We start from the raw sequence: 26634 nt of genomic DNA, 5'->3' as shown, positions 1-26634 counted from the left end.
GCAAACTCCAAAACACCTGGTAGTTAAATTAACAAATCAATTCAGAAACAAATTCTGCCAGCTATTAGAAGAAAGACTTTCAAATATAAAAGAAAAGGCCTTCTAATAAAGTAAAATTATTTTTACCCACTAGAAAAAAGAATAGTGAATGATGAGTTTCAAAGAGCATTGGAGCTCAGGCTATAGTCCAGGGTGAAATCTGACCCTAAAGAGTTTGAAACATTATTAGACAGAAAATCAGAACTGAAAAGATTATTTTCCTTTTGAACATCCCAAACAGAAATGCAGGAGTTAAAAAATTTAGCAGGCAAGAATAGTGATAGCAACACAGCCACGTCGGAGAGTTCAGAAAAAGATTTCTTTTTAAATGTACAAAAGGAGATGGGATGAAGGCAGAAAATTGGTAGAAGTTACAACAGTGAAGAGGCAGACATCAGGCATTAACAGACAGAACCTTACAGTACCTTGACTGAAAGTGATTGTTTCTGTTGGAGAATTACATTACAGAAGAAGAGTATATAAAGTGTGTGTGTTGGGCGTGGGGGGTTGGGGGAGAGAAGGGAACATAGAGAAAGCAAAAAGAGAGAGTAAGATGCCAAGAACAAATCTACCAATGAGGGGAAGGCGACCTCTGAGGTCTCAGAAAGATCAGAGCCTACAGCAGAGAGGACTGAGGGATGAAGGGAGGGAGACTGAAGAATTAGTGAGGAAACGGGCCCCACTTTGGAAGTGAAAGAAGGTTCCACTGATGAACATTCTTCTGGGTAAAGAGAGATGTTTACAAGAGGAGAAGGATTAAGTCTGGGAGATTCTGTGCTTAAAATTTCTATTTGTTCTAGGAGGTGGAAAATGAACCCTCTGGGTACAAATGGAACCTGGAGAAATGAGAGAACATTGCCACAGGGAGGAAAGTTTCAGGCAAAATGTAAGGGGAAGAAAAAGCTCAACAAGAGAGAGTATAGATCAATGGTAATCAAAGATGATCTCACTTGGGGAAGGTCCAACCACAGGGCAATGTCCTCTATCACCAGCAATCGCTGGCACTATTCAAGAAGTGAGGCACACTGGAAAAGGGAAGTAGATTGGACACATCCTATAAGGAAGTGGCAAAAAGTGGCTGAAAGGAAACCCTAAATCGCAAAATCAAGACCAAGTTATCCTAGAATGAATATCATTGGATGCTTTCATTGCATGAAAAATACAAAGAGAGAGTCCCCTAAATTATGGGAGTCACAAATCTTGAGAATGCAAGTCTAAAGTAAACAGAAAGAAAAAAATGGATGATGAAGAAAGTGAAAGAAATCCTTTTTTTGGAAAAAAGCTCAAAATGGAATTTTAAAAAACTAGTGAATAGGACTGATGGGGAGGATAAAAAGGGGAAATATCAAAGGAAAAGAGAGGATGAAAGTGAGGATAAACAAGTCAGTGGGAATAGGGATACTTTGAAAAATGTTAAAATAAAGTAACTGAATGAACATAATACTGTATCAATAGCCAAAGAGAACTTCTAACTAAAAAGTTTCTGTCCTGGCAACATTAATGCACTTAGGATAAGAAAGGAAGTACCTGACACACAATAGACACTATATAAATGCTTATTCCCTTCTCTTCCCTTCCCCTTTTTCTGACATAAGGGGAACCATTTTGTGACTTCAAGATAATTGTAACATGATACAATGTGCTTTGGAGACAACTAGTCTTCTCAAAGACATCTGGCTGAAAAGTATGCTTCTCCATATGTCCCCTTTTGAATGGTGTTGTCTCCATATGCTCTGGAAGAAGCCCTTTCCATATGTTTCCTGTGCAGTGCACCTTTCATAGCTTTGGCCAACTCAGAAAGTACGTCTCTTTACTCAGTTAATTCTTCTCTTTCCAATATTATCAACTAATTATTTCATTCTTAAAATTATTTGTAATAAATTGGTTTTCACCTGAATATATGAATTATTATCGATGTGACCTTTCTATTTTGATACTTTTAAAATCATATTTCTAACTTTGATTGCATGGAGCAGTTAAAGAAAAATAATTAGAGAATGTACTTAGAATAATAATAATAAAAATCTAAACTGTTATTTGTATTTTTAATAGTGATTTCACCTTCAAAGGGAATATGTTTTGTATTTATATGCATATACATATATATATATATATATCAGGAAATAAAATAACAAAACATTTGAAATTAGAAAAATTCATTTTAGGAACTATTGTACATTGTCCTTGCCCACATATTTAGGTTTAAAATACTCTTCAATATACAAAGATAATTATTAGGGAGAGTTTTAATAAATAACATTTTATTTTACTTTATTTTAGCCCTTCATATTTGAAATTTAATAAAAAAAATTTAACAATGTTTTCTATCTACCTGCATTCATCTAACATTTGAGACTTGCTTCCCATATTTCTAGTGTTATAATAAAATGATTAACAAGACACAACTAAATAATGTCAATAATGATTATGAAATAACATTTATCATAAAAAATAGGGGAAAGGCTGTCTTGTAGAAAAATAGGATTTTAAATCAGTAGCCCTAAATGATTTCCCCCCCATCCTGTACTTGACTTTTAAGAGATAAGGTGAAGACGAGTTAATATTAGAGATAAACATAATAACTTCTAAAAATGCCTGACGTGTATGTTTTTGTCTCATCTCCTTCTCCTCTCTGTCTCTGCACACACACACACACACACACACACACACACACACACACTCTCTTCCTTGGGTCCAATTATTATCTCTATATAGATGACTCCTAAATGTACATATCCAGTCCTAATCTTTCTCCTGCATCCACTCCTGAATCCGCAGCTGCCAATTCTAAAATTCAGCATGTCTAAAATACTGTTTCCAATCAAACCATCTTCCCAGTTTTGCTATTTTTTTTTCAAGCTCTCCATCTGGAAAGATGGAGATACTGAGCTATATTCCCCAACTTAACTCACATCCACTCCTCATATTCACTCAGTTGATAAATCTTATTTCTATATCAACAACTTTCAAATCTGTTTCATTCTCTTAATTCAAGTAGCATAATATTCTTAAAGATATCTGTCCCATCTCTCATCCATCATCTACATAGTTGACAAATTAATATTCCTAAAACAAAATCTGAACCTATGTAAGAATCTTTAGTCTCTGTACCATATCTAGAATAAAGTACCAACTTCTCAGTTTGGCACTTAAAACCCTTCATAGCTAAATAGTACAATGGATAGATTTTAGTTCAAATTTGACCTCAGTCACTTAATAACTATATCCTAGGCAAGTCACAACTTCTATTTATTTCATTTTCCTCATTTGTAAAAGGGAAATTAATAGCACTGCCTCCAAGAGTTGTTGTGAAGATAAAATGAGATAACTGAAAAATACTTAGCATACGGTGCAGCACATAGTAAACACCACATAGAATCTTATTATAACATTGTTTTTATTATTATTATTATTACATCTATTACATTTTTATTATTATAATTTAGCTCACACCTATCTTTTTGACTCATTTCTTTTCGGATATAACCAAACTGGCCAACTAGCTGTTTTCTGAAAATAAAAATAATACTAATAAAAATAATGTGAGTTAGTATTTACATAGTGTTTTAAAATTTGTAAAGTGATTACTTACACACATATTTACACATCTACACAAACTTATTTGTTCCTCATAACAATCTTGTGAAGAGGTGTTATTAAGACACTTTAAGAGATATTTACCCAGGTAACATGGATAGGAAATGTCTGAAGTATAATTTAAATTAAAATCTTTCTAACTCCTAGTCCTATACACTACAACATTAAGATGCCTATGGAGTTGACACTGAATCTCTGGCTTCCATGCTTTTATACAGGATGTCTCCCATCCCTGAAACGTACTCCTTCTTCACCTTGGCATCTTGAAATTTCAAACTTCTTCTACATGCAGTCATTTTGTTGTTGTTCAATCCTCTCAACTGAGTCTGACTTCATGTCCCATTTGAAGTTTTCTTGGCAAAGATATTAGAGAGCTTTGCCATTTCTTCAACTGAGATAGAGTTAAGTGACTTGTCCAGGATCATACAGCTAGTAAGTGTCTAAGATCAAGTTTAAACTCAGGATGATGACTGTTTCTGACTTTAGTCTATTTACAATACCACCTAGTTGCCCAAAGTTATTCTAGGGCCTCTCTTTTAGCTCAATTGTAATGCTCTTCTCCCTAACATAATGACCTTCATTTGATTTATCTGCATCTGTCTCGTACTCTTTCCCTCCTTCCACTTCATCCAACATAAGCTATTTAATGACATGGACTATTTTATTTCTATTTCAATATTCCCATCTTTTTTCATAGCACATTGCTAATGATAATTAATGAATGCTTGTTGAATTCTATATATGCTAATTCAAAGTACTTTTTTGCATGAAACATTTATGAATGCTTTGTCACTAATGTGAATAATTGCACAGACTTTCATGGATCTTGGCAGAATCGTTCACACTAGGGGAAAGGCAAGGAAGTGGGGGAATCTGAGCTACATCACTCCTGACTGTATTGAATCACAGGATCCAGGTTCATGTTCACTCCAAAAGTTGTGTTTACCAGGAAAATACAAAGGCTCCATTCACAGTGTCATATTCAATTTAGTTAATTAGTTGATTCATTCAATGACACTAGTCGATATTTTTTTGTTGGTATCCATAAAAGTGACTGATAAGAGTGTTAGGACTTCCATCCTTTGTATGGCAGATGAGAAGCTATCTGCAAGGTCTGCCACTGTACCTAGTTCTGCTTCTTGAGCTTAGAAACCACTCACCAACTCTATTCTAAGAGGAAAATGTTGTTCTTTCATTACTTCCTAGAAGTCAACAGTTGAGTATAAAATATCTTAAAGTGAGAATGCTTTTTATTTTTTCTACTATGATTTGACTGCCTTAGTCACCGAGTCTAGGACTCAGAATAGTGTTCCTCCTTCACTAATGCCATGCCCAAATCACCCGATAGGAAACAAAACTTCTTTCACTCCATGTTCTTTCCTCAGCTTCTCTTCACATTGGGGTTTCTATCTTTCTCTTCTACAATTATCTGTATGACTTCTTGCCATCTTTCTTTCACATTCTTTTTTGTGCTTTTTTTCCCCCTCCTTTTTAATTACTTTTTTTATCCCAGAGAAATTAGGTGCCACAGTAGTTAAAAAACAGTAGTTAAAAATGATGAACTCAGAAATAAGAAGACACAAATTCAAATCTTATTTCAAAGGCTGACTATGTGGTCCTGAGCAAGTCACTTAAACTCAGTCTGTTTTCTCATCTGTAAAATGGGGATAATAAGAAACACCTCACTTGCAAAGTGGTTGTAAGGATATCATGAGAGAGGTAAAGAACTTTGCAAGTTCTAAAGTGCTCTAACAGTGCTATCTTTCTCTTTTAGATTCCTCTTACTGACACAATACCTCTCAAAAATCTAAAATATAAATCTAAGAAGTAACTTTGAGAAACAAAAAGTTTCCAAATACCCTACCTCCCTCACTCCCCATACCACACATAGCCTTTGTTACTATGAATGATACTGGATCACCAATGAAAGCAGAGTTTGTGAGTCTTAGCATGCAAAAATCACTTTGTTATGAATAGAAGTTTGCTGAATGTGAAGACTCTGGACATTCTTTTCTATTTCTAAAGCTGATATTTAGATATTTAGAATCAAACTCCTAGAAAACTGAAACAAGCCATAAATGGCAAATGGCTTGTTTCTTCCTTCTCCATTCCATTCTATACAAAATTACTAGATAGACTTCCTCAAATTTTTAGTGGTAAGCTTCCAGAGGGTAAGAGCCACATCTTTTCCTTGAAGCCATTTCACTTTGATATTTGGAAAAATATTTGGCACAGAGTGACTATTTGGGAAATCCCACAGCCTATATTTCAGGTAACATGAGGATCATGTGATTTTCTATCAATGCAATATCAATCATTACATCTAATTCATATTACACATTCATGAATTAGTGCACATATAAAAAATATTTAATGATTTGTGGTGTCTTCCATTCAACTTAATAGAAGGTACTCTTAAGTCTTAGTGCATTAAGTTTTAATAACTTTTGGAACATATTATAGCAAATTTTATTCCATACTTAGCATGTATAGGGAGGTATGACAGAGAAATACAAAGATGAATAATATGTAGGCCTGTTTACCCTCTTCAAGCTTATGTTCTAATAAGGAGATATGACATATGGAAACATAATTATATTATAAAATAAGACATATATGAATATAAAATAAGTGCACACTGGCATATGAGTGAGGCATAAAAATACCACATAAGATCAGAGCAAAAAAGATTATTATTAACTAGGATGATAGAGAAAGGCTTTATAGAAGAGGTAACTTATGAGTTGGGATTTAAATGGAAAAAAAGGATTTCAATAAATAGGAGGAATTGATAGAGGGATGAAGGACATTCCTCTGAAATAATATGAACAAAGGTGCTTGATCAATACCTCAAATATTGTGATTTATTAGGGATATTCCCTCCAAAACAATGAATGAAAACTTTGCATAAATTAATATAGTTTCAGAGAACTTCTATGGATATAAATTTTCCTTGGCTGTGGTCAATTTCTCCAAGTTTTAAACAGATTGTCCACAAAAAATGGATAGTCTATTCTAAGCCCAACTTGTAGGACCTGACAGAGTTTGTATTCTGCTCATAGAACCTTCAACAGCCCAGCCGTGTGGTCCTGGAAAAGTCAATTAAACTCAATCTCAGTTTCCTCAACTGTAAAATGGGGATAATAAGAAACACCTTACTCATAAAGTGGTTGTAAGGATACAAGGAGAAAGCTAAAGAGTTTTGCAAATATTAAAGTGCTATAACAATGTTATTATTAGAAGTTCTATCAATGTAGGCCTTAGGTGAATATGGCAAGGCCCAGAAACAAGAAAATACAGGTAATATTGAGGGGTTTGGTTGTTAAACTTTTTGTGTGTCATGCACCCTTTTAAGAGTCTGGTGAAGCCTAAGGATCCCTTCTCAGAATAATGTTTCTGAATTCACAAAATAAAGCACATAGGTTCATATGAGAAATCAAATATGTTGAAGTAGTTATCAAAAAAAATTAAAAGTTTTCTGTTTATCAGATTAAGAACTTTTGGTCTAATCTAACTGGAATGAAGGGTAGCAATATAAGATAAAGTTATAGACACAGGGTACTGTTAGACTGTGAGTCTCAGAATACCAGACTAAAGAATCTAAACTTTATTTGGTAGGCAACAGGGAATCAGTTCAGGATTTTGAACTCAGGAGTGACATGGGCAGATGAATGCATAAAGGAAAATTAATCAGGTATTTGTGTGAAAGATAGATTTGAAGGAGAGAATGGAGAGAGATTAGCTATGAGAAGCCTCTGCTAAGAAGGCTTTTATAATAATTCTATCAGCTAGGAATGAGAACTTGTACTAGAATTCTGGGATTGGCAGACTATCAACCCTATGAGAGCTGAGTCTTGTTCTTCTTCAAGGTCTATGTAACCTCCAGGGTTTAGCACAATTCTCTGAACACAGAAAGTCTGCATAAATATGAGTACCATGTAGGAGAGGAGGAGAGGAGAAGAGATGATTTCTGTATAATATCAAATAATGGCAAGTGAAAGGCAGTGACACTGACAAATACTCTGAAGTTTGGGGGGGAAAAAAACAAAAAACAGAATTTCTCAAAAAAGATAAACTCAATTTTAAACAGACTATATTTGAGGTGCTGGTCTGACATCAAGGAAAAGGTAATAGGATCACCATTTGAAACCATCTAGCCAAGGTCCTTCAATTTAAAGAAAAGGAAACTTTGGCCTAGAGGTTCAATGATTTTTTTTCCAAAGTCACAGAGATAGTCTGTAGAAGAGATGGGATTTTAATCCTGTTGTAAGGAGTTGGTGACAGATGTCAAGTGTTTGGAATAGAGGTCCAAGCTGGTGATAAAAATCTTGGAGCCTACAAACTCCTTGAGGGTATGGATTGTGTGCTCATAATCTGCAGGATCAAGTACAAAATTTTGTTTGGCTTTTAAAATTTTTCATAACCTGGCCCTTTATTACTTTTCCAGTTTTCTTATATATCCATCAACCCCCTGTGCCAACTCTATGACCTAATAACACTGGTCCTCTTGCTATTCCTTGAATATGACACTCCATTCCCTTATCTAGGCTTTTTCATGCCCCTCTCCCATTCTCTCCCCATCCCTTTCCCTGGAATGTCCCCTTTCTTAGGTTTGATTGTCTTCTTCAAGTCTCAGCCCAACTCAAAAGCTACCTCTTTAGCAAGAGTCCTTTCTCAGTTTCCCTCCATGCCGATGACTGCCTTCAATTCACTCTATCATAGTTCTTTGTATGTTTTCCTCCTAATAGAATGAGCTCCATGAAGACAGGGTCCATATACATATAGATATGTATGTATTTTTTTTTGTCTCTATATTTACCATGTACTTAATAAATGTATGTTGACTTAAATTTTTATCTTTGTATTTCCAATGCCTAGGACATAATGCTTAAGAAAATGGTTTCTGAATGGAATTGGAAGTCATTTATAGAGAACTGCAGTGGTAGGAGTGAAATTTTCAGAGAAAGGAAGAAAAGGGCTTATTTTTGTAGTAGTATATTAGTTTCCATGATCTCTTTGCAATGAATAACTGCTTCTCTACTTTCCATGTTGATGTTAATTGAGTTTGTAGATTTATCTCAAAAACCCAAATCCTAAATTTTAAATAATCATTTGTGAAAGGGTGTGTGTGTGTGTGTGTGTGTGTGCATGTGAGACTGAAATAATGAAAAGTTCTTTTAACTAAGCTGTGAAAGAGAGCATAGATTTCCTATATCTGTCATTGGTTGTGGTTTCTGTAATGTTCAAAGACAAATTAAATATGTCTTGTGTGACAAATGCATTTATATCAATCAGGCATGGACATTTATTCAATGCAAGACAGATACTGTCAGCAAAATCTTGCCTCTGTCTGTCATTCAAAGGAACCAAGGGTCATTTCCATCTCAAAAGGGGTGAAGAAGCCAAAATACTTATTAGTCAGCAATTTCAATTCTCTTCTTTCTTTCAATTCACTCCTAACACTACACAGTATTTCAGCTGTCAGAATGGCAGGTTATATAGGAACAGATACAGAAAAGTAGAGCATGTACAGAAAATAGTGTCAATTATCTAAACTTCTATTATTCCATATTTTGCTGATGGGGAATTCCCTGTCACAAACTCTCTTGATTTTTTGAAAGCACAATTATCCACAATTGTATCCATTCTTTTGCTTAATTTTAGAAAATCAAAGCTATGTTACATTTAGCTGTGTCTGTACTATAGATCAGAATTTAATTGTTATAAACAATGATGCAGTTCTCTCCTTTGATACTTAATACAGACTTTCAAGAAGAGATCCAAGTCCAGGTAGTCCCATACATTATTTGCCTGGTCACACAGCTAGTAAGTTTTGAACTCCAGTATTTCTAACTGTAAGACTAGTCTCATCTCCTTTCCATTCTTTTTCCAACTTTTAGACTATCTTATCACAATTAGTAAATGACATTCAGAAAATAAAATTAACAATAATAATAAAGGAATCAATCATCAAGATTTTTTTTTCCCCCAAATATTTCTTTGGCATTAGTTTTCAGAAATTAACACTATAAGCATTCACCTAGTACTTGTCCCAAGAAATTTCAGAGCACAATTATGCCATTAATTGTAATGATGAGTGTAAAGAGATTATTTAAAATAAAGGTACTTCCCAAAAGACAGCTACAGCTTTCTAATTTCATGATAAAATTTTGATAGCAAATTTTCAAAACAAATCTAGGACACCTGTTAAGATGTTTTCTTTAAAGTTTTTACTACTTTATCTCTTTTGTTAATTGTCAGATGCTTCTTTATCATGAGATAATGTATATAAAATGCTTTGTCACACATAAGGGCAATACAAATGTCAGCCTCTATTAATATTACTTTGCCTCTTTTTACTAACTGTCACACACTTTTCACTTTAAAACAAAGTTTTCCTTCCACATCTACATTCCCATGGAACTTTGGGCAAGACCTTGGGATTACTTACTTTCCTAGCAACACACTGTGATGTCAAACAGGAGAATACAAATTCTTGGAGAAAAGTGGACTCTCAAAATTTATACCAGGGGTTCTGTTGAAAATGACTCCTAGCTTAAATGATGTACTATAACTAATAAATACTTAATAAATGATAATAATTTAGCATTTATGTAAATGCAAAGTGTAAGTACAAATAAGCATTATCTTATTTGATACAACTCTGAGAAAGTAGATGGTATAATTATCTTCATATTTACAAATGAGGGAATGGAGGCAGAGAAAAAGTAAGTGATTTGCCTAGGGTCACAGAGCTAGGAAGTATCTCAGTTAGTATTTGAACTCAGGTTTTCTTGGATCCTGGTCCTGGTCCAGTGCTCTACCCATTTTACCACCTAGTTGCCTGAGTGATATTTGAGTTTTGTGTGTGTGTGTGTGTGTGTGTGTGTGTGTGTAAACACACACACACACACACACATATATATATTTTAGTTTTTCTTTTTTCTACAACTTCATTTTTTCCCACCCCTTCTTCTGTAAGAAAAAAACTATGTATTCATGAGATTACTACCTCTTTGTTCCCAATTCTCTGCAAAGCATCACCCAAGTGGAAATAAAAGCGACCATCATCAGTGCCAGGGTCACCAGATTCCAGTCCTTCCTGATGAAAAAGGAAAAAAAAATCTTAGTAATAGTGAATTGAGATTTCAATAAATAAATTTACTTTATCCATTGAACTACAACTAAGAAAGGAACAGCAAACTAAAAAAAGAAAAAGTTAATTACACCCATGCATTTAAGAGCTAGATAAAAAGATCCCATTTCAACTTTGCAGTTAGTTTAAGAACCAGAATTTACAACTCAGGACATAATAGACATCACAGTCCAGATCTTAACAATAAGGCAATCACTATCAAGGGCTAGGACTGGTCATAAAATAAAGAAGGTACTTCTCTGTGGGAGCTATTATGTAGTTAAGCCTGTAGTTCTTTCAGAGAGATTTAAGGTTCTTTCCTGTAGGAAAGAACCTCTCTGGTAGTATTTCTGCCAAATCCCATTTTCCTCCCCTGAATCCTACCCTATCAGCCAGTCTTTAACTATTATACTTAAACCAAAATACTTAATTACCCTTAGAATATGTGAAATGATATGGAGACAACCAAAAGATAAATTTCTTTTCATTGGAAATAAATTCATGCTAAGCTTTTGATAAAACCACTTACAACAAAATGCAACAAAATGGAAATAAATTTGAATCTCTGAAAAGATAGTTTCTCTCTAACCAATTTCCATTTTAAAATAGAATCAAAAGATTTAAAACCAGGAGAGTCCTTAGAGTTCTACTCTAACACTTTCCTTTTTATAAGACCCAGTGAAATGAATTTACTTGACCAAGGTCACACCAATATTAAGTTGTAGAAACAAGAATCGTTCTTCTGACTCTATTTAATGGTCTTTTCTATTCATCATTTTGCTCAATTTTTCCTCCTTCAATTCAATCATTGATTAAATTCCTCTTAAGTGCAAACCTCTATGATTAAATGCTAGAGAGAAAAAAAACAAAAATAACACAAATCTTCCTTTCAAGGACCTCATGTTTTATTGACTGAAAATAAGAATCAAGCAGAAAGAATAAAGACATACTGGAAAGTGGGAAAAGGATCTTAATTTTAAGGAACTGCACTCTAAATTTTTCATATTTTAGGAGATAATTCTCTCTAAAATTATGTTATCTTTTCCTAGGGAAAGAATATCATGCATGCATAGTGGCGCTTATATTTGTTCTCCAAGCCAGGAAGACAGGGGTTCAAGTCCCACCCCTTACATATAGTCCCAGGATCAAGTCATTTAAATTGGGTAAATCATTTAATGCTCTACGCAACTCTCAAGACTAACAGCAGAGAAAGTAATGCTCAACATTTGTAGGAGTTTAGTTACCTAGAAATTCCTTAAGATGAAGAATTCTCAGTCAGTCTCTATCCCTATTGCTACCATTTTAATAATTATCCCTGTTGTATTTGTCAAAATGTAATTAAAAAAAAAAAACTACATATGCAGAGCTTTGTTTTACAAAATGAGAGAGCCTATGAGTAGCAGAAAGAGAGCTAACTTTAAAAAGAGTAAAACTTGGGTTTGCATTCCACTTCAGACACTTAGTTGGGCAAGTCATTTAACATCTTAATGCTTAGATTTTTTTTTTTTGGACTAGATGAAGAAGGAGATTCTTTGCCTCAATTGCTACCTTAGCTTAAAAAGGTCAAGGTCTCCCATTTCATCTGGGGCCATCTCCAGTCACCTTGATCTATATCTGGTCACTGGATCCAGATGGCTCTGGAGTGGAAGGTGAGGCAGATGACCTTGTCCAGCCCTCTCTCACTTAAATCCAATTTACTTGCATGTTAGGGCTTCATCTCCCTGATGTCATAGTCCTCTGAGTATAAGGACAAACAATAGCTTGGGGCAAGTCTCAAAAGTTCTAAGTCCTAAAACAAGTGCTTTATCTGCATGGGAAGAGGGAGTTTCCTTATCCAGAAACTTCCATTATAAGTAAAATCCCAGGTCTAATTCATACTTCTATTCTTTTGTGTTATAAAGCACTATACCTACAACAGAGGTAGCCAAAGTGTTACCTCCATTTAATAAATGAAGAAACCTAATGATTTGAAGAGATAATGTTAAGAAAGGAGCGTACTGGGGCATGGGAAACAGCTAACACAAAGGCTAGTAGATGAGAGTAGTCTTCCTGGATCACAGAAAGTAAAGGAGTAATGCATGATAAAACCAGAAAGGTAGGCTGCAGGTTTTGAAGGCTTTAAACACAAGACAGAAGAGACTCAATTTAACCAGAGACAAAATCAGGAACCACTAGAGTCTAGGGGAATAATAAGTAGGGGAATAACAGGGTTAGATCCATACTTTAGGAAAAACACTTTAGAATATGGTCTGGAGTGGGGAGGGACCAGATAAAAGATACTAAGGGCCAAAACAGAAGGGAGTCATGTGACTGGAAAGATAGGGAAAGATATGAGATATGTAGGAAGTAATAATGATAATATTTGGTTAGACATCCAGAAAGTGGAAGTGATGAGTCAAGGATAAAGACAACATTTTTGAACCTGGACGATCAGGAAGAAAAGAGAACCCTTAACAAAAATGAATTTGGAGGTAGAGGGAGTTGAATAATGAGTACTGTTCTTCAGAAGCTGAGTTGCACTTTGGACAATCCTATTAAAAATTACAAAAGGCATTTATAATAACGGGCAGGAGAACCCAAGAGAGAGAAGGAAAGGGAGCCCAGGACAGAGTTCTGCATCTCAAGATGGTTTCATACTTCCTTACATCCTAGGAAGGGCAAGTGATATCATCTTTATGGAGTATTTTAAGCTCTCTGGAAGAGCTATAAAAATTCAAGGTATCATTATGTAATTTTCTAGCTAACGAAAGTTACCAAGGTCAAACATAATTTTGGCTGTGTCAAACACATTGCTAATATAACTTGAATATTTTAGGTTAGCATATTTTATTTAAATAGTCTCAATTCTTCACTTTATTTTATATGTGAAATTATATCACTATCCCCATTCCATGGCAATAATTACTGAAGTGATTTGTAGTTTATTTTCTTATGGGAAATAATGCATTGATTGAACTAATTTTTAAAAGGCATTAAAGTAATTTTTTTAAATTTTGTCATTTTCAAAAGCAATAATATTGCTGATTTATTTTCAGAATTGTTCCTTAAGCCATTTTCCCCATATTTGTCTTCATGTCTACAATAAGCATTTTTAAACATAACATACTTTCAACTATAGGATAATTCATACAGCACATCTGGTGGTCACAGTGAGAGGGTACACATCTTGATGAAAAGACCCAGCAGCAAATGTCAATTAATGTAGAAAGCACGCCAATCAATCCATAATGCATAATCAAGGCCATCCAAATGACTCCAAGGAATTGCAAGATGAAAAAATAAGGGCAGTGACAGTTACCTTCAAATAAGGGATGCTCTCAGCAATCTTGTTCTGGGCCTTAAGGATAAAACCATAATGTACTTTGGCAAAGCCATCATTAGGAGTCACATTCAGGACCTATTTCCAAGAGAACAAAGTAAATCGTCACAATTAAATCCAAGTTCTGGAAATGATTTTGAAAACATTTTAAGGGCTAACTTTGATGAGCTGACAACTATATTAAGACTCTTGATATTTAAGGTAAAAAAATAATTTTCTTTCAAAACAAATTATTTATTTTTTTCCTACTAAATTAGTCTTTTTTTAAAAAATTAATTAATTTATTTATTTAATAGCCTTTTATTTACAGGTTATATGCATGGGTAACTTTACAGCATTAACAATTGCCAAACCTCTTGTTCCAGTTTTTCACCTCTTACCCCCCACCCCCTCCCCCAGATGGCAGGATGACCAGTAGATGTTAAATATATTAAAATATAAATTAGATACACAATAAGTATACATGACCAAACTGTTATTTTGCTGTACAAAAAGAATCAGACTCTGAAATATTGTACAATTAGCTTGTGAAGGAAATCAAAAATGAAGGTGGGCATAAATATAGGGATTGGGAGTTCAATGTAATGGTTTTTAGTCATCACCCAGAGTTCTTTCTCTGGGCGTAGCTGGTTCAGTTCATTACTGCTCCATTGGAAATGAATTTGGTTGATCTCCTTGCTGAGGATGGCCAGGTCCATCAGAACTGGTCATCATATAGTATTGTTGTTGAAGTATATAATGATCTCCTGGTCCTGCTCATTCACTCAGCATCAGTTCGTGTAAGTCTCTCCAGGTCTTTCTGAAATGATCCTGTTGGTCATTTCTTACAGAACAGTAATATTCCATAATATTCATATACCACAATTTATTCAGCCATTCTCCAACTGATGGGCATCCATTCAGTTTCCAGTTTCTAGCCACTACAAACAGGGCTGCCACAAACATTTGTGCACATACAGGTCCCTTTCCCTTCTTTATAATCTCTTTGGGATATAAGCCCAGTAGTAACACTGCTGGATCAAAGGGTATGCACAGTTTGATAACTTTTTGAGCATAGTTCCAAACTACTCTCCAAAATGGTTGGATTCGTTCACAACTCCACCAACAATGCATCAATGTCCCAGCAAAACAGAATTTATTAATATTGGTTCAATTATTTCATTCAACACATGGGACATTAATTTTCCTAGGTAATAATTCTAATAGAATTATTTGTAGAATTTCTATATTCATATACATTTTATATAAATTTATAGAATTTATGGAGAATATTTCACCATTTTGAATAACAAAAGGAAGACAATTACTGAAATTAACAATAGCCATTTTCTACATTGTTATGACTTATGCAAATATGATTTCAATTGTTTCTCATGATTAGGAAAAATGAACTACTTGCATGGCAATTACTGATGACTCAGAATTTTCAAAAGAATAAATAATAAACAAGAAAAATTCTAAATACTTAGCATTTTATCTCCATTTCCCCTTTACTACACCTTTCCCCGCTTCATCATGTTACAGGGTGATTAAATTTTATTTTTTCTTTGTTAATTACTGGAGAAACATTGGTACATAATCTTTGATAAAAAGTATTGGCAACATTACATTTAGAGAAATTAACACACACAGCATTAATTAGGTTTAGAAATACATTATTCTAAATGTTTCTAATTAAATATTAAAATAATTGAGAAATAACTGTTATTACTTCTCTGTTCTAAATAACTTAGAAAAAGAACATTGACTCTAATATTGACTCTAAAGGCCCAGAAAATGTTGTTCTGAGTGCTTTTTTCATCATTTGAGGTATGGTTTTTCATACTTTTCCCATATCCTTAGGCCTGGCTAGAGAAGGGCATAATTCTTGTGAGAATGTCTGTCACACTTAAGCAGCAAAGATTTGGGGTGAAGGGAAGACTGCTCTTATAATTAAGACTGACTGAACCAAATATTTTGTCATCTAGCTATTTTTTTGTTGTTGTTGTTTTTCTCAAACTGTTTTAACTTTTTTTCCTCTACTACTGTTTTTGTCATATTTGAAGACAGGAATGAAGTCAATTTTTTTGTATTCCTCAATCTACCAGGAGCAATTCTGTGTAAAAGGAACTGAATAAGCCACAAGGATGAAATATTATGTAAACAGTTCCACAACTGCCAAATTGTGGAATACAAATGCAAATTCATTTGCATTTCTGTTACTGAAGTGACAAGATCCACCTTTATAACTTAGACAAGTTGTGCACCATGCATAAGTACAGTACAACTAAGCTAGTCAACACTGAATCCATATAAACAAAAACCTGCTTATGAGTCCTAAAGCTAGTGCTTTTAAGACTGAAGACTTAAGGTCTCATTGTCCACATAATAAAAAGACTCATCTATCAAAAGTCAAAGAACCAACACTTCAGATATATTTTATATAGTTCTAGATATACCACTTCATTAACTCTGGAATTAAAGAGTAGGGGTAATTACATAATTGAACAAGAAAGGGAAAGTACTATTTTACACAGGATGACAAAAAAATGAAATGTTATTGGTGTTTAAAAAATTTGTGTGAAACAAAGCTCATGGAGATAACATTTTATAAAGTGCTTTGCAAACTTTAAAGCAATATACTAATGTCAGCTGTTGCTATTATTATTAATAATAAACAAAACACATTTTTCCTTTAGGATATCCCCAGATAAAAGAGAAATCTTTAATTTAGCTCATCAGCTTCAAAGTTCAAAAGGAAAGACATCATTACTCCAAAAGACAATCTACTCTAAAGAAAACCACAGCTCTAGGATATGATGTGAAAACACCATATCCTATCGATACTTCACAGAAGTTATTACTAGAGATAATTAGGCAATGGTGCATTTGATTGTATCTGTATTTAGTATAATTAAATGTAATTCTGTGCAAATGATTCTTAAGATGAACTAAAATGCTTCCTATCTGAGACTCAGTACACTAACAGGAGAGATTAACTATAAACATTCCAAAAAGGTTTATATAAATTAATGGATGACAGATTCATTACAGGCTATTAAGAGAAACTAGAATGTTTGGAGTATTTCTCTAATTCCCAACAATGTTATCAAAAGGACAATCAGGCCCTTCTAAAAACACTTCTTTTGGTGGCTCCATCAAAGCTCTAGCCATCTTTAAATGACAGGCAGGTCTGAAAACAACAAAAAACTCAATATCCCCAAGTTCTGTAAAGATAACATTTGGTGTTTTATTGTTGGCATGAGCAACTTAAGCCGCCAAAATGAAATTTTAAATGCAAGATTTCTTAATAAAAGCATAGTAGTTTCAACATTCTTTATTCTAAATATATGCAAAATTCCAAATGATTGTAGATATTAGAAATGCTATATTTTTTTAAAAAAAGGTCTCATTTTAAGCTCATTCTGTAGCAGAATATTAATGTATCTCTTTTCTTAATCAGGATGAAGGCATACATTGGATACTAGGATATAGACCAAAGGGAATTCAAAGCTCATCTGGTCCTACTCTCTAATTTTAGACACATAAACACACTCAGAAAAGTGAAGGAACTTGCCTAAGAAGAAAGTAACAGAGCTGAGATTCAAACCCATATCTGATTCTGGATCCTGTATTTGAGATCTTAACCATGATGCCTCATATGTGTTGGAGTTTAATTACTATGTATTTCTTGTTGAATTTTAAGAAGGAGGAGGCTTTAATAGCCCAACGCATGATAAAATGTTACTGTAATGATTTGATTTTCTTATTAGTTTGAGGACACAATAATTACACATGGCAAATTTGAAAAACAATTAAAAGTAGATTCAGTCAAGCACTATCTTCAAAACAAAGATTTTTTTTTTCTTTAACAGCTATGATTCAACTAGTATAAAGAACTGTTAGTAAGTAAGGAAATTGTTTCTGACAGTGTAGCGCTGTAACCATTTTTCAATTTATAGAGTTAAAATAGTACATGGGCCACTAACATTAAATAGTATGACAATAACAAACAATAACAATAGATATATATCACCTGTTGTTGAGTAATTTTTGACTATAACCCCATTTGTGGGTTTTTTAGAATTGCTTGACATTTTTTTCTTCAGCTGTTATACAGATGAGGAAAGCGAAGCAAACAGGGTTAAGTGACTTGTTATGGTCACACTGCTAGAGGCTGAGGTTGGATTTGAACTTAGGACTTCTTGACTCCAGGCCCAATGCTCTAACCACTTTCTGCCCTATATAGCACTGACTATGGGCCAAGTACTCCATTAAATACTGTATAACTGTTATGTCATTTAATCTTGTTCAGACACACAAACATCATGTTCCATCTGAAACCATGTTTTTCAATTCTAAGGTTAGCTCTCTGTCCACTACATAAGCAACATCCAATTTTGAACAGTAAGAAGGACATATATTAAATGTTATACTTTTTTCTTGGAAAGGAAGAAGAAATTATATTCCTTTTTAAGTACATGTGATATCTTGATAGCAAAACTAATAGTATTGAAATTCAATACTTCCATCTGCTATGTCCATTGAATCCCTATAATCAAGATATAAGGGCACTTTGATGTTTCCATTTTTGGTTTTAAAAATAAATGCATTTTATGAAATAGTAAATAAACATCCTAACATTTTAACACACAAAGTTAATATTGTGACATAGTGTGTTGGATAGTATTGAGAATCTGTAACTAAAATCAAGAAATTGACAGAAAGCAAAATTTAAAGAGGGGGAAGTAAGATAAAAGAAGAAGAAATGGGCAATTAGCATAACTTAGTATAAGAATAGAGCTTATTATTTATACTTAGTATTAGAGACATTATAACTCAATCCAGAATTATCTAAGAATTTCATTTCTTCAACAGGTTCTACTGAAGACTTATCATTTCCTTCTTCTCCTATCCAGAAATCATTTTCCTGGAATATCTTTCCAACTCTGGTATTCAAGACTCAAAAGTACCTTCTGTCGTCCCCTTCAGTCTCTCCTCTGATTGAATGGCTCCCCAGAGCCTCCATTTAAGGAGAGTACTTGGCCAATATTGTCTACCATCCTCCACAACTCCCTTCCCCTCTTTACTTTTTCAGCTTCCTTTTATGTCTCTAAGCTCCCAGAGAGCAGGAACTGTCCTTTTCTTTGCTTAAATATGTATTCCCAGCACTCATCACAGTGACTGGTACATAGTAAGAACCTAATAAATGCTTATTAATTGATTGGCTTAATATTCACATAAAGGCAATTTTTAATTGTTGATATATAAAATGTTTGTTTACCTCTTCATAAACCTTCTTAGCACTGTCATTGTCACCAATCAAGAGATAACCCACTCCAAGGTCATTCTTGAAAGAAGTTTCATTGGGAAACAAGTGAACCAATTTCTGAAGGGTAACCAGGGAGCCTCTCATGTGACCTGATTTGATTGAAAACAGAAGAAAAGTCCACTTTGGTACACTCAGTTTTTATAAATCATAAGGAATTATTAATGATACCTGAAAGGAGATAAATCTTTTTACTAAATATCACAGAATCATGGAATTAGAGAATTGTAAGGGATTTCAATTGCTATCTAATTACATCTATTTGTGAAAGAATAACATATACCCAAAATATATATCCATTACCATTTAAACATCTGAGAAGAAGATCAAGGTTAAAAGAGTCCTTTTTGCACCTTACAAAGGAAAGAAAAAAGGAGGGAAGAAAGAAAGGAAGAAGTGTCCAGGCATTGTCTTAAGCACTTTAAAAATTTTACCTCATTTGATCCTCACAACAACCCAGGGAGATCCTCACTTTATAGGTGAAGAAACTGAGGCTGATAAAAACTAAGTGACTTGCCCACAATCACACAATTAGATTTAATCTTATGTTATCCTGAGGCTAGATTTGAATTCAGGTCTTCTTGTCTCCAGATTCAGTGCTCTGTGTTGTCCTTGAGTCTTCTGTTCCCTAGGCTAAATATGCCCAGTTTCTTCAACCAATGGCATGTCAAATTAACAAAAATAACAATTAGCAGCTTCAATTTATATAATGCTTTCAGAGTTGCAAAGCACCTTACAAATATCTCACAAATCTTTGCAAATTATCCCAGCTCTTGAAGGAAGCTGTTATTATTATTATGTGAAGAATGTGAGGCAGGCAGAGATGTGTGACTTGCCTAGACTCACACATTAAATACATATCTGAGAAGAGATTTGAACTCATGTCTTCCCAACAATATTTTGCAACTTATCAACAATCCCACTATTACTATCACTACTTTAATATGTATAGTTCTCTATTAGAAAATCCTCATTGTTAAGTCTAAGGAGTTGCAATGACAATGCTTATTCTGGGGACATGGAAAAACAGGATGTCAATTACAAAAATTCTTACTAAGTTCTCACATCTGATATCTGTAAACATTCATATTTCAGGGTTTGATTTTGTGCAATTTTCCTTTAAATTGCTAAAAATTTCAACATTTTAGTGGCACATTTTACCCTTTTCTTAGATATTTATGGAGTGAAAAAGTCCAGTCTACCTACTCCATGAACAAGCCACTGCTCAGCATGAGAAAGAATTATCATTATTAAGTTTACATTTAACTAATTTCAGATGCATCTCCAGTTTCAGGGTAGTAGGAAATCACCCAGTTAGGGAGCATGCCACATTTTCCAGTATCATGTCACCCTCTGGTGGAAAACAGCATGTACTACAAGAATTAGGTCAATTTAATGGCAACTCAATTTTACAAGTCTCCTTGATTCACTGTCAAAAGTTATTATTTTCTAGGAGGTTTAGAGAGTTGCTTGTGACTATGTCTTTGTAGATTTTGAAGAAATGACTAGGATACAAGGAATCCTTTTCCAATCATAATTATTCATGGCACTTACAAAGATAAATAATGAAGGGAGAGGATGCAATAATGCTGTTTCTATAAAGAGAAAAACAGTATAAGAATTTTTAATGGTCTAAGTAAAATTTAATAGGCTGTGGACTGTACATGAGCCAAGAGGATTTTAACTAACCATCCTGCCATATTTTTTTCCATTTCCTTTAGAAGACATAATTAATTCTATCTTAGAGCTTAACTTCTTACATTTAAATACTTTAACGTTGATAGAATGGAAATATCCCTCCAAAGGAATCCAAAACCAACCACTCACTTAACATTTTGTTGGTTCTGCATGAGGGAATATCCAAAGCATCTGTTAGTCCTAAGAATCTAGTTTATTATGATTTTTATTTTAAAGATAAAGTATAATATATAGAAATATTAAATATAATAATGACTGTCTCCATGGCAAATAATTTCAAAGAAATCTTAGTTATTTACTCAATGTTGGGCATGGTGCCAGGAGCACAAAGCAAGACATCCCTCTCCTTAAATAACTTAGAATTTAATTGGATTGGGGAGATGAAGGTGGGGAGATTACAACGAGTCTATAAATAAGTATGACTCATGTAGAAAGTGAAAAATGCAAAGGAAAGATCCAGAAAGTTATCTGAGAACATTTAAGTAAAGAGCAATCCATTACCTTTGAATCCCATAATTAGAAAAGGTTCAATGAGGAGATGACATCTTGTCTTGGTTTTAGCAGAGAAAAGAATTTCAAAAGGCAGAGATGAGTGAGTGAGTATGCATGTATGTAGGAAGTAAAACTGCAGGCATTAAACATAATCTATTGAATTCTTTGAGACAAGAGAGTATACAGAATGAGCTCAGGAAGCAGTAAGTTGTCCAATTGGGATGGAAGATAGAATGCATAATGCTAAGTAAAATAAGTTTTGAAAAGTAGCTTTACTCTTAAGGGCTTTAAATTCTAATGAAAGCATTTGTATTGGGCAAACTGAATTGGCAAATATATTCACAAAAAGTATGCTATGGTCAGATGAGTACATTAAGACAAATATTTTGGCAATCAAGTAAAGGATATGCCATAAAACTCTATGTAAGTAGGGCCTATGTCATATTTATCTGTGCCAGTGCTTAACTTAGGACCTAAGTGTCTGTTGTACTGAACTGAAAGGGGAGGCTGATCATAAGGAGACCAAGTAGGAGGATACTACAATAGTAAAGGTGAGAAGTGACTGATCTAGAGAGTGGCAGTGTGAGTAGGTAACTATGAGAGACAAGAGATAAAGACTGCTAGCAGAGATGAGCGAGGAGATTTCATATCTGTAAGATATAACAGATGAAATGTTGCAATTCTTTTGCTATGGAGCTTGGATTTTGGTGATGGGCTATGGTTTTGAGCAGACAGTAGAGTCATCTGCAAAAGAAAGAAGTTGAGGGGACTACAAGATCTCGGGGTAATGATGAGATTTGCATTGAACAGTCTAAAAGGGGCACAGGAAATGAGGAAATGAAATTCAGAGGAGAGATTGGGGTTAGATAGATAAGGAAATCATTTTCAGAGAGGTAATAACTGCAACTCTAGGAGAGGACATCAAGGGAGAAGAGTATGAGAAGAGAAGAGGGCTAAAGACAAAACCTTGGGAGAACACCTGAATTTATATGACAATGAAAATACCCAAGAATTCTTTCTTTCTCAATATTTTGGAGTTTCTTATGTAAATGGTACATGGATAGACTTCTAAGGCATAAATCAAGAAGATCTAAGTTCAAATTCAGTCTTAGATACTTACTGTGTAACCTTTGGCCAATTCACCTAATCATTGTTGCCTCATTCTCTTTATCTACAAAATGAGGATAATAATAGCATCTACCTCCCAGAATGGACAAAGATAAAAGGAAATAATATTGGTAAATTGCTTTGTGAATTTTAAAGTGCTATATAAATGCTAGTTATTATTATTATTATTATCACCAGTATTATTATTATTATTACTACTACTAGCTCTACAACTTTAAGCACATTACTTAACTTTTAAGGGCCTCAGTTTTCTTATTTGTAAAATGAGGATAATAGTAACTGTAGTACTTGTTTCCTAGAGTTATTGAAAAGTTCAAACATGAAAAGCATTTTGGAAACCTTAAAGCAGTATATGAATACTGATATATCATTATAACTTCTCTGAATATGTCATTCTTCAACCAAAAAAAAAAGCAGTTTTCCAACAACTATATGGGCTTAGAACTAATTTTCCCAGTTTGGGGGTTAGTATGTCACATAAAATCAAATCAAAGATCTAGCTTAAATTAAGGTTGAATATACTTGATGCTTCCCTTACCTGTCAGACTATAATTCTAGATAGGTTAGAGAGTCTGATAATAGTATCTTTTCTTCAATAAGCTGAAAAACTGTTTGTATATAGCAGAGTTATTATTTTCTTTTTCTGTAAAGATGCTATAAGTCTATAATTTTCTAATTCTTTTAAACTTACTTATCCTCTTCTTTCCACTTGCTATTTGAACTTTTCTTGTAAGGGCTATGAAGAAGGTTCCAGTTTTGTAGACAACCTTCATAAAATTAGCAAGATAATCTAGTCAAACTTAGTTATAAAACTGAAGCTTCTTAATTTCATCTCTATTTGGCCTTCAGTTGCTTCCAAAATCAGTTGACCTGATTTCCATTTTTTTAATTTATTTAGTGTTACCTAAAAATTGTTGTCTGTCTGACTGCCGCTTCAGGCTGAGTTTTATGAGGTCAGCAGGGACATTTGGCAGGTCAGCTACCTCCCGGTAAGTTTCAATGGCTCTCTTCAGTACTTCATTGCTCCTCTTCTTCTCAGCCAAATCATCTTCACACTAAATGAAACCCCAAAACTGTGTTAGCATTGCAGGATCATCTCTTAGATTATCACAGAGTCCTCATAAGAAAGACAATTATCCATTCTCATTAACTTTGGGTCCCGCTTTAAAGGAAACTTTAACAGATTACAGTCTACCAATAAAAGGGAGGAAAAAATGAAGAAGATGCAAATACAAGCATCCCGTGTTTTGTAGTATAAAGAGATAGGAAGTGAAATAGAATCTTCATAAAACTAAGGATAATATATACAAAAATTTACAGTAATGAGTTGGAGTTCATAAAGGCAATGTGTATGAGCAAGAATCTAATTTTTTGTATTTACTTTCAATCTATAATTTTATCACTTAGATTGGTTTTAATATTGATGTAGCAAATTATATTTTAAGAGATAAACACATTTATCTTTTTGAGGAAAAATATATTAATCAGGGGCTATAAAATAATATATCACAAGAAATAAGTTGCTTTTTAGCAAAATCCCCCCCTCCCCCACTTTGGTTCAGTCTTACGATTTCATTGGGTGGAAACCTTGCTGCTATCACCCTCTGCTGATAAAGGATCAAAACTCCTAGGTAATTTAACAATTTAGAGAAATGCCTCATACACTGGGATAGAAAATAAGTTGTCTATGGTCACACAGCCAGCATCTTTCTAATTCCAAATCTGTATAAAAATAATTAATAATAACAATAATTTATATAGCATTTTAAAACTTATTAAGCACTTTGCATTATTAAGTTTGATCCAATAAGCATTCCTATTATCCCCATTTTATATACTAGAAAACTGAGACTGAGAGAAGTTAAGTGATTTGCCTGAGAGGTCAGTGAGATAGAATAGTAGAGTGATGAGTCTCCAGTCAGGAAGACCAACGTTCAAATCCAGGTTCAGACACATACTAGCTAAAACATTAGGGTAATAGCACCTGTTTCCCAGAGTTGTAAGGATCAAATGAGATGATAATTATAAGATGCTTAGCACTGCACCTGGCACACAGTAAATGCTATATAAATGTGAACTATTATTACCTATTATTTGAAGTAAGATTTGAACTCAGATCTAAGTCTAGCCTGCCTGCATCTATTCACTATTTAATTTTATTTTTTTCTGCATCCATGATAATTTGCTAAAACTTATATTTGTAATTAATGTGTTACCTATGATCCTAGAATTTGGGGAAGAGTTCAGAAAATGACACTTTAAAAGAGAAGCTAACCAAAATTAACACACATTTGGATTAGTTATGTGTGTAAATAAATCTCAGGAAAAATCTTTCCAGAGAGATGATCTACCTGACCTATTTAGAGGCAGCTCTTTGTTGCAGGGGGCCTGGAATCAAGAAACCCTAAATTCAAATCTGAAATAAAACACTTATTAGCTAAGTGACCATGGGCAAGTCATTTTGCCTCAGTTTTCTCAACTATAAAATGGGGCTAATATTATCACCAATCTTGAAGGGCTGTGATGATTCAATGCGATAATATCTGTAAAGTATTTAGCACAGTGCCTAGCATATACTATATAAGTAATTATTCCTTTCCCATTTCCTTTCCTGCTGATAAGAAGATGAGGGTTTCCTAAATCTCAGCAGAGATTTTTGGAGGAGTTCCTAGAACAGTAGAAATTAACAAATTTATCTGAAATGTGACTAATGTAAAAACAAGCTTTCATTTTGGAAACTAATCAGATAGTAATGTCTACAATGACAGAAGTTTGGGGTTACTAATAAGGAATTTCAAAAATGGGACGTTGAATAGTAAAAATGGGTCAAGTAGATGTTCAGACAAGTCCAGGGCAGAAAGTTACTCTGATCTTTTTAAGATTGAAATAACCCTAAAGGGGAGGATAATTCATCTAATTATCATGGCTTCATGGAAATTATCCTAAGAATATCTGAACCTTCTGCTCTGATTCCATTCCACCAAACAACTATCTATGTCAAATGAAATTTGATGAATTACATGAACACAAGAGTTAAAGCCAATAGAAGGAAATGGCCTGTGCAAATGACCACTACTCTTTATTCTGCCAAGTTTAATTGTTATAATAAATTCACAAGTTAGCACACGCTTTATTAAGCATTTAAAAAAAAAAAAGATCACCTTTAATCAATACCCAGAACCTGATCAGCTGTGGATAAAGTTATCAGTCAACCTGTCAACAGGCAGTTCCTGCCCCCAACAAACTTGCATTCTAAAGGGCAAGGCAATGAAATGAATGGGAATACATAATGTTGCACAGAACAGATGGAAAGCAACCTAACAGAAAATGTTCTACAAGCTGGAGGATCAAGTCATCCTGCAAAAGGACATGTTTTGTACTAAGTTTTAAAGGAATTCAGGGAAGTTAAGAGTTCAGGGAGAGCATTCTATACAGGTCTAAAGTTATGGACACAGAAATGGAAGGCTATGGTTGAGGTAACATAAGTACTCCAGGATAGCTAAACTGATGTGAAGGGGAGTAACATATAAAAAGATTAGAAAGGAAGGAAGGGATTAGGTTGTGAAGGGCTTTTAACAACAAATTCAGTACAGTTGCTTTTCAGTCTCTTCGTGACTCATTTGGGGTTTTCTTGGTAAAGATATGGAGTTTTGCCTTTTCCTTCTTTAGCTCATTTTAGAGATAAGGAGACTGAGGCAGAGTTAAATAACTTGCCCAAAGTCATATAGTTATTAAGCATCTGAGACCAGATTTGAACTCAGGAAGATAAATGTTTCTGAATCCAACTCTATTTTCACTGTGCCACCTAGCCATCCTAAATGCCAAATAGATAACCTTGTATTTGATTATTGAAGTAATAGGGAGCCAATAGAATTTATTGGGACATGGAAGTGACATGGTCAAGTCTAAGATTTAGAA

General features: G+C 34.0%; 1 protein-coding gene across 2 annotated transcripts in view; it reads right to left on the bottom strand.

Moving 5' to 3' along the window:
- LOC100923835 (aspartyl/asparaginyl beta-hydroxylase) overlaps positions 1-26634 on the bottom strand; it is a 161783-nt gene that overhangs the window by 49854 nt on the left and 85295 nt on the right. For both annotated transcript variants that reach the window (XM_031946358.1, XM_031946359.1), the window contains 4 exons: positions 23621-23771; positions 19354-19490; positions 14070-14168; positions 10649-10738 (listed from right to left, as the gene is read on the bottom strand). In XM_031946358.1, coding sequence (XP_031802218.1) covers positions 10649-10738; positions 14070-14168; positions 19354-19490; positions 23621-23771 — 477 coding nt within the window. The remainder of the gene's footprint in view (positions 1-10648; positions 10739-14069; positions 14169-19353; positions 19491-23620; positions 23772-26634) is intronic.

The sequence above is a fragment of the Sarcophilus harrisii genome, chromosome 1 (genome assembly GCF_902635505.1).
Source record: "Sarcophilus harrisii chromosome 1, mSarHar1.11, whole genome shotgun sequence".
Classification (NCBI taxonomy): domain Eukaryota; kingdom Metazoa; phylum Chordata; class Mammalia; order Dasyuromorphia; family Dasyuridae; genus Sarcophilus; species Sarcophilus harrisii.
The sequence above is the reverse complement of the archived record's forward strand: the minus strand, read 5'-3'. Positions and strand labels throughout refer to the sequence as shown.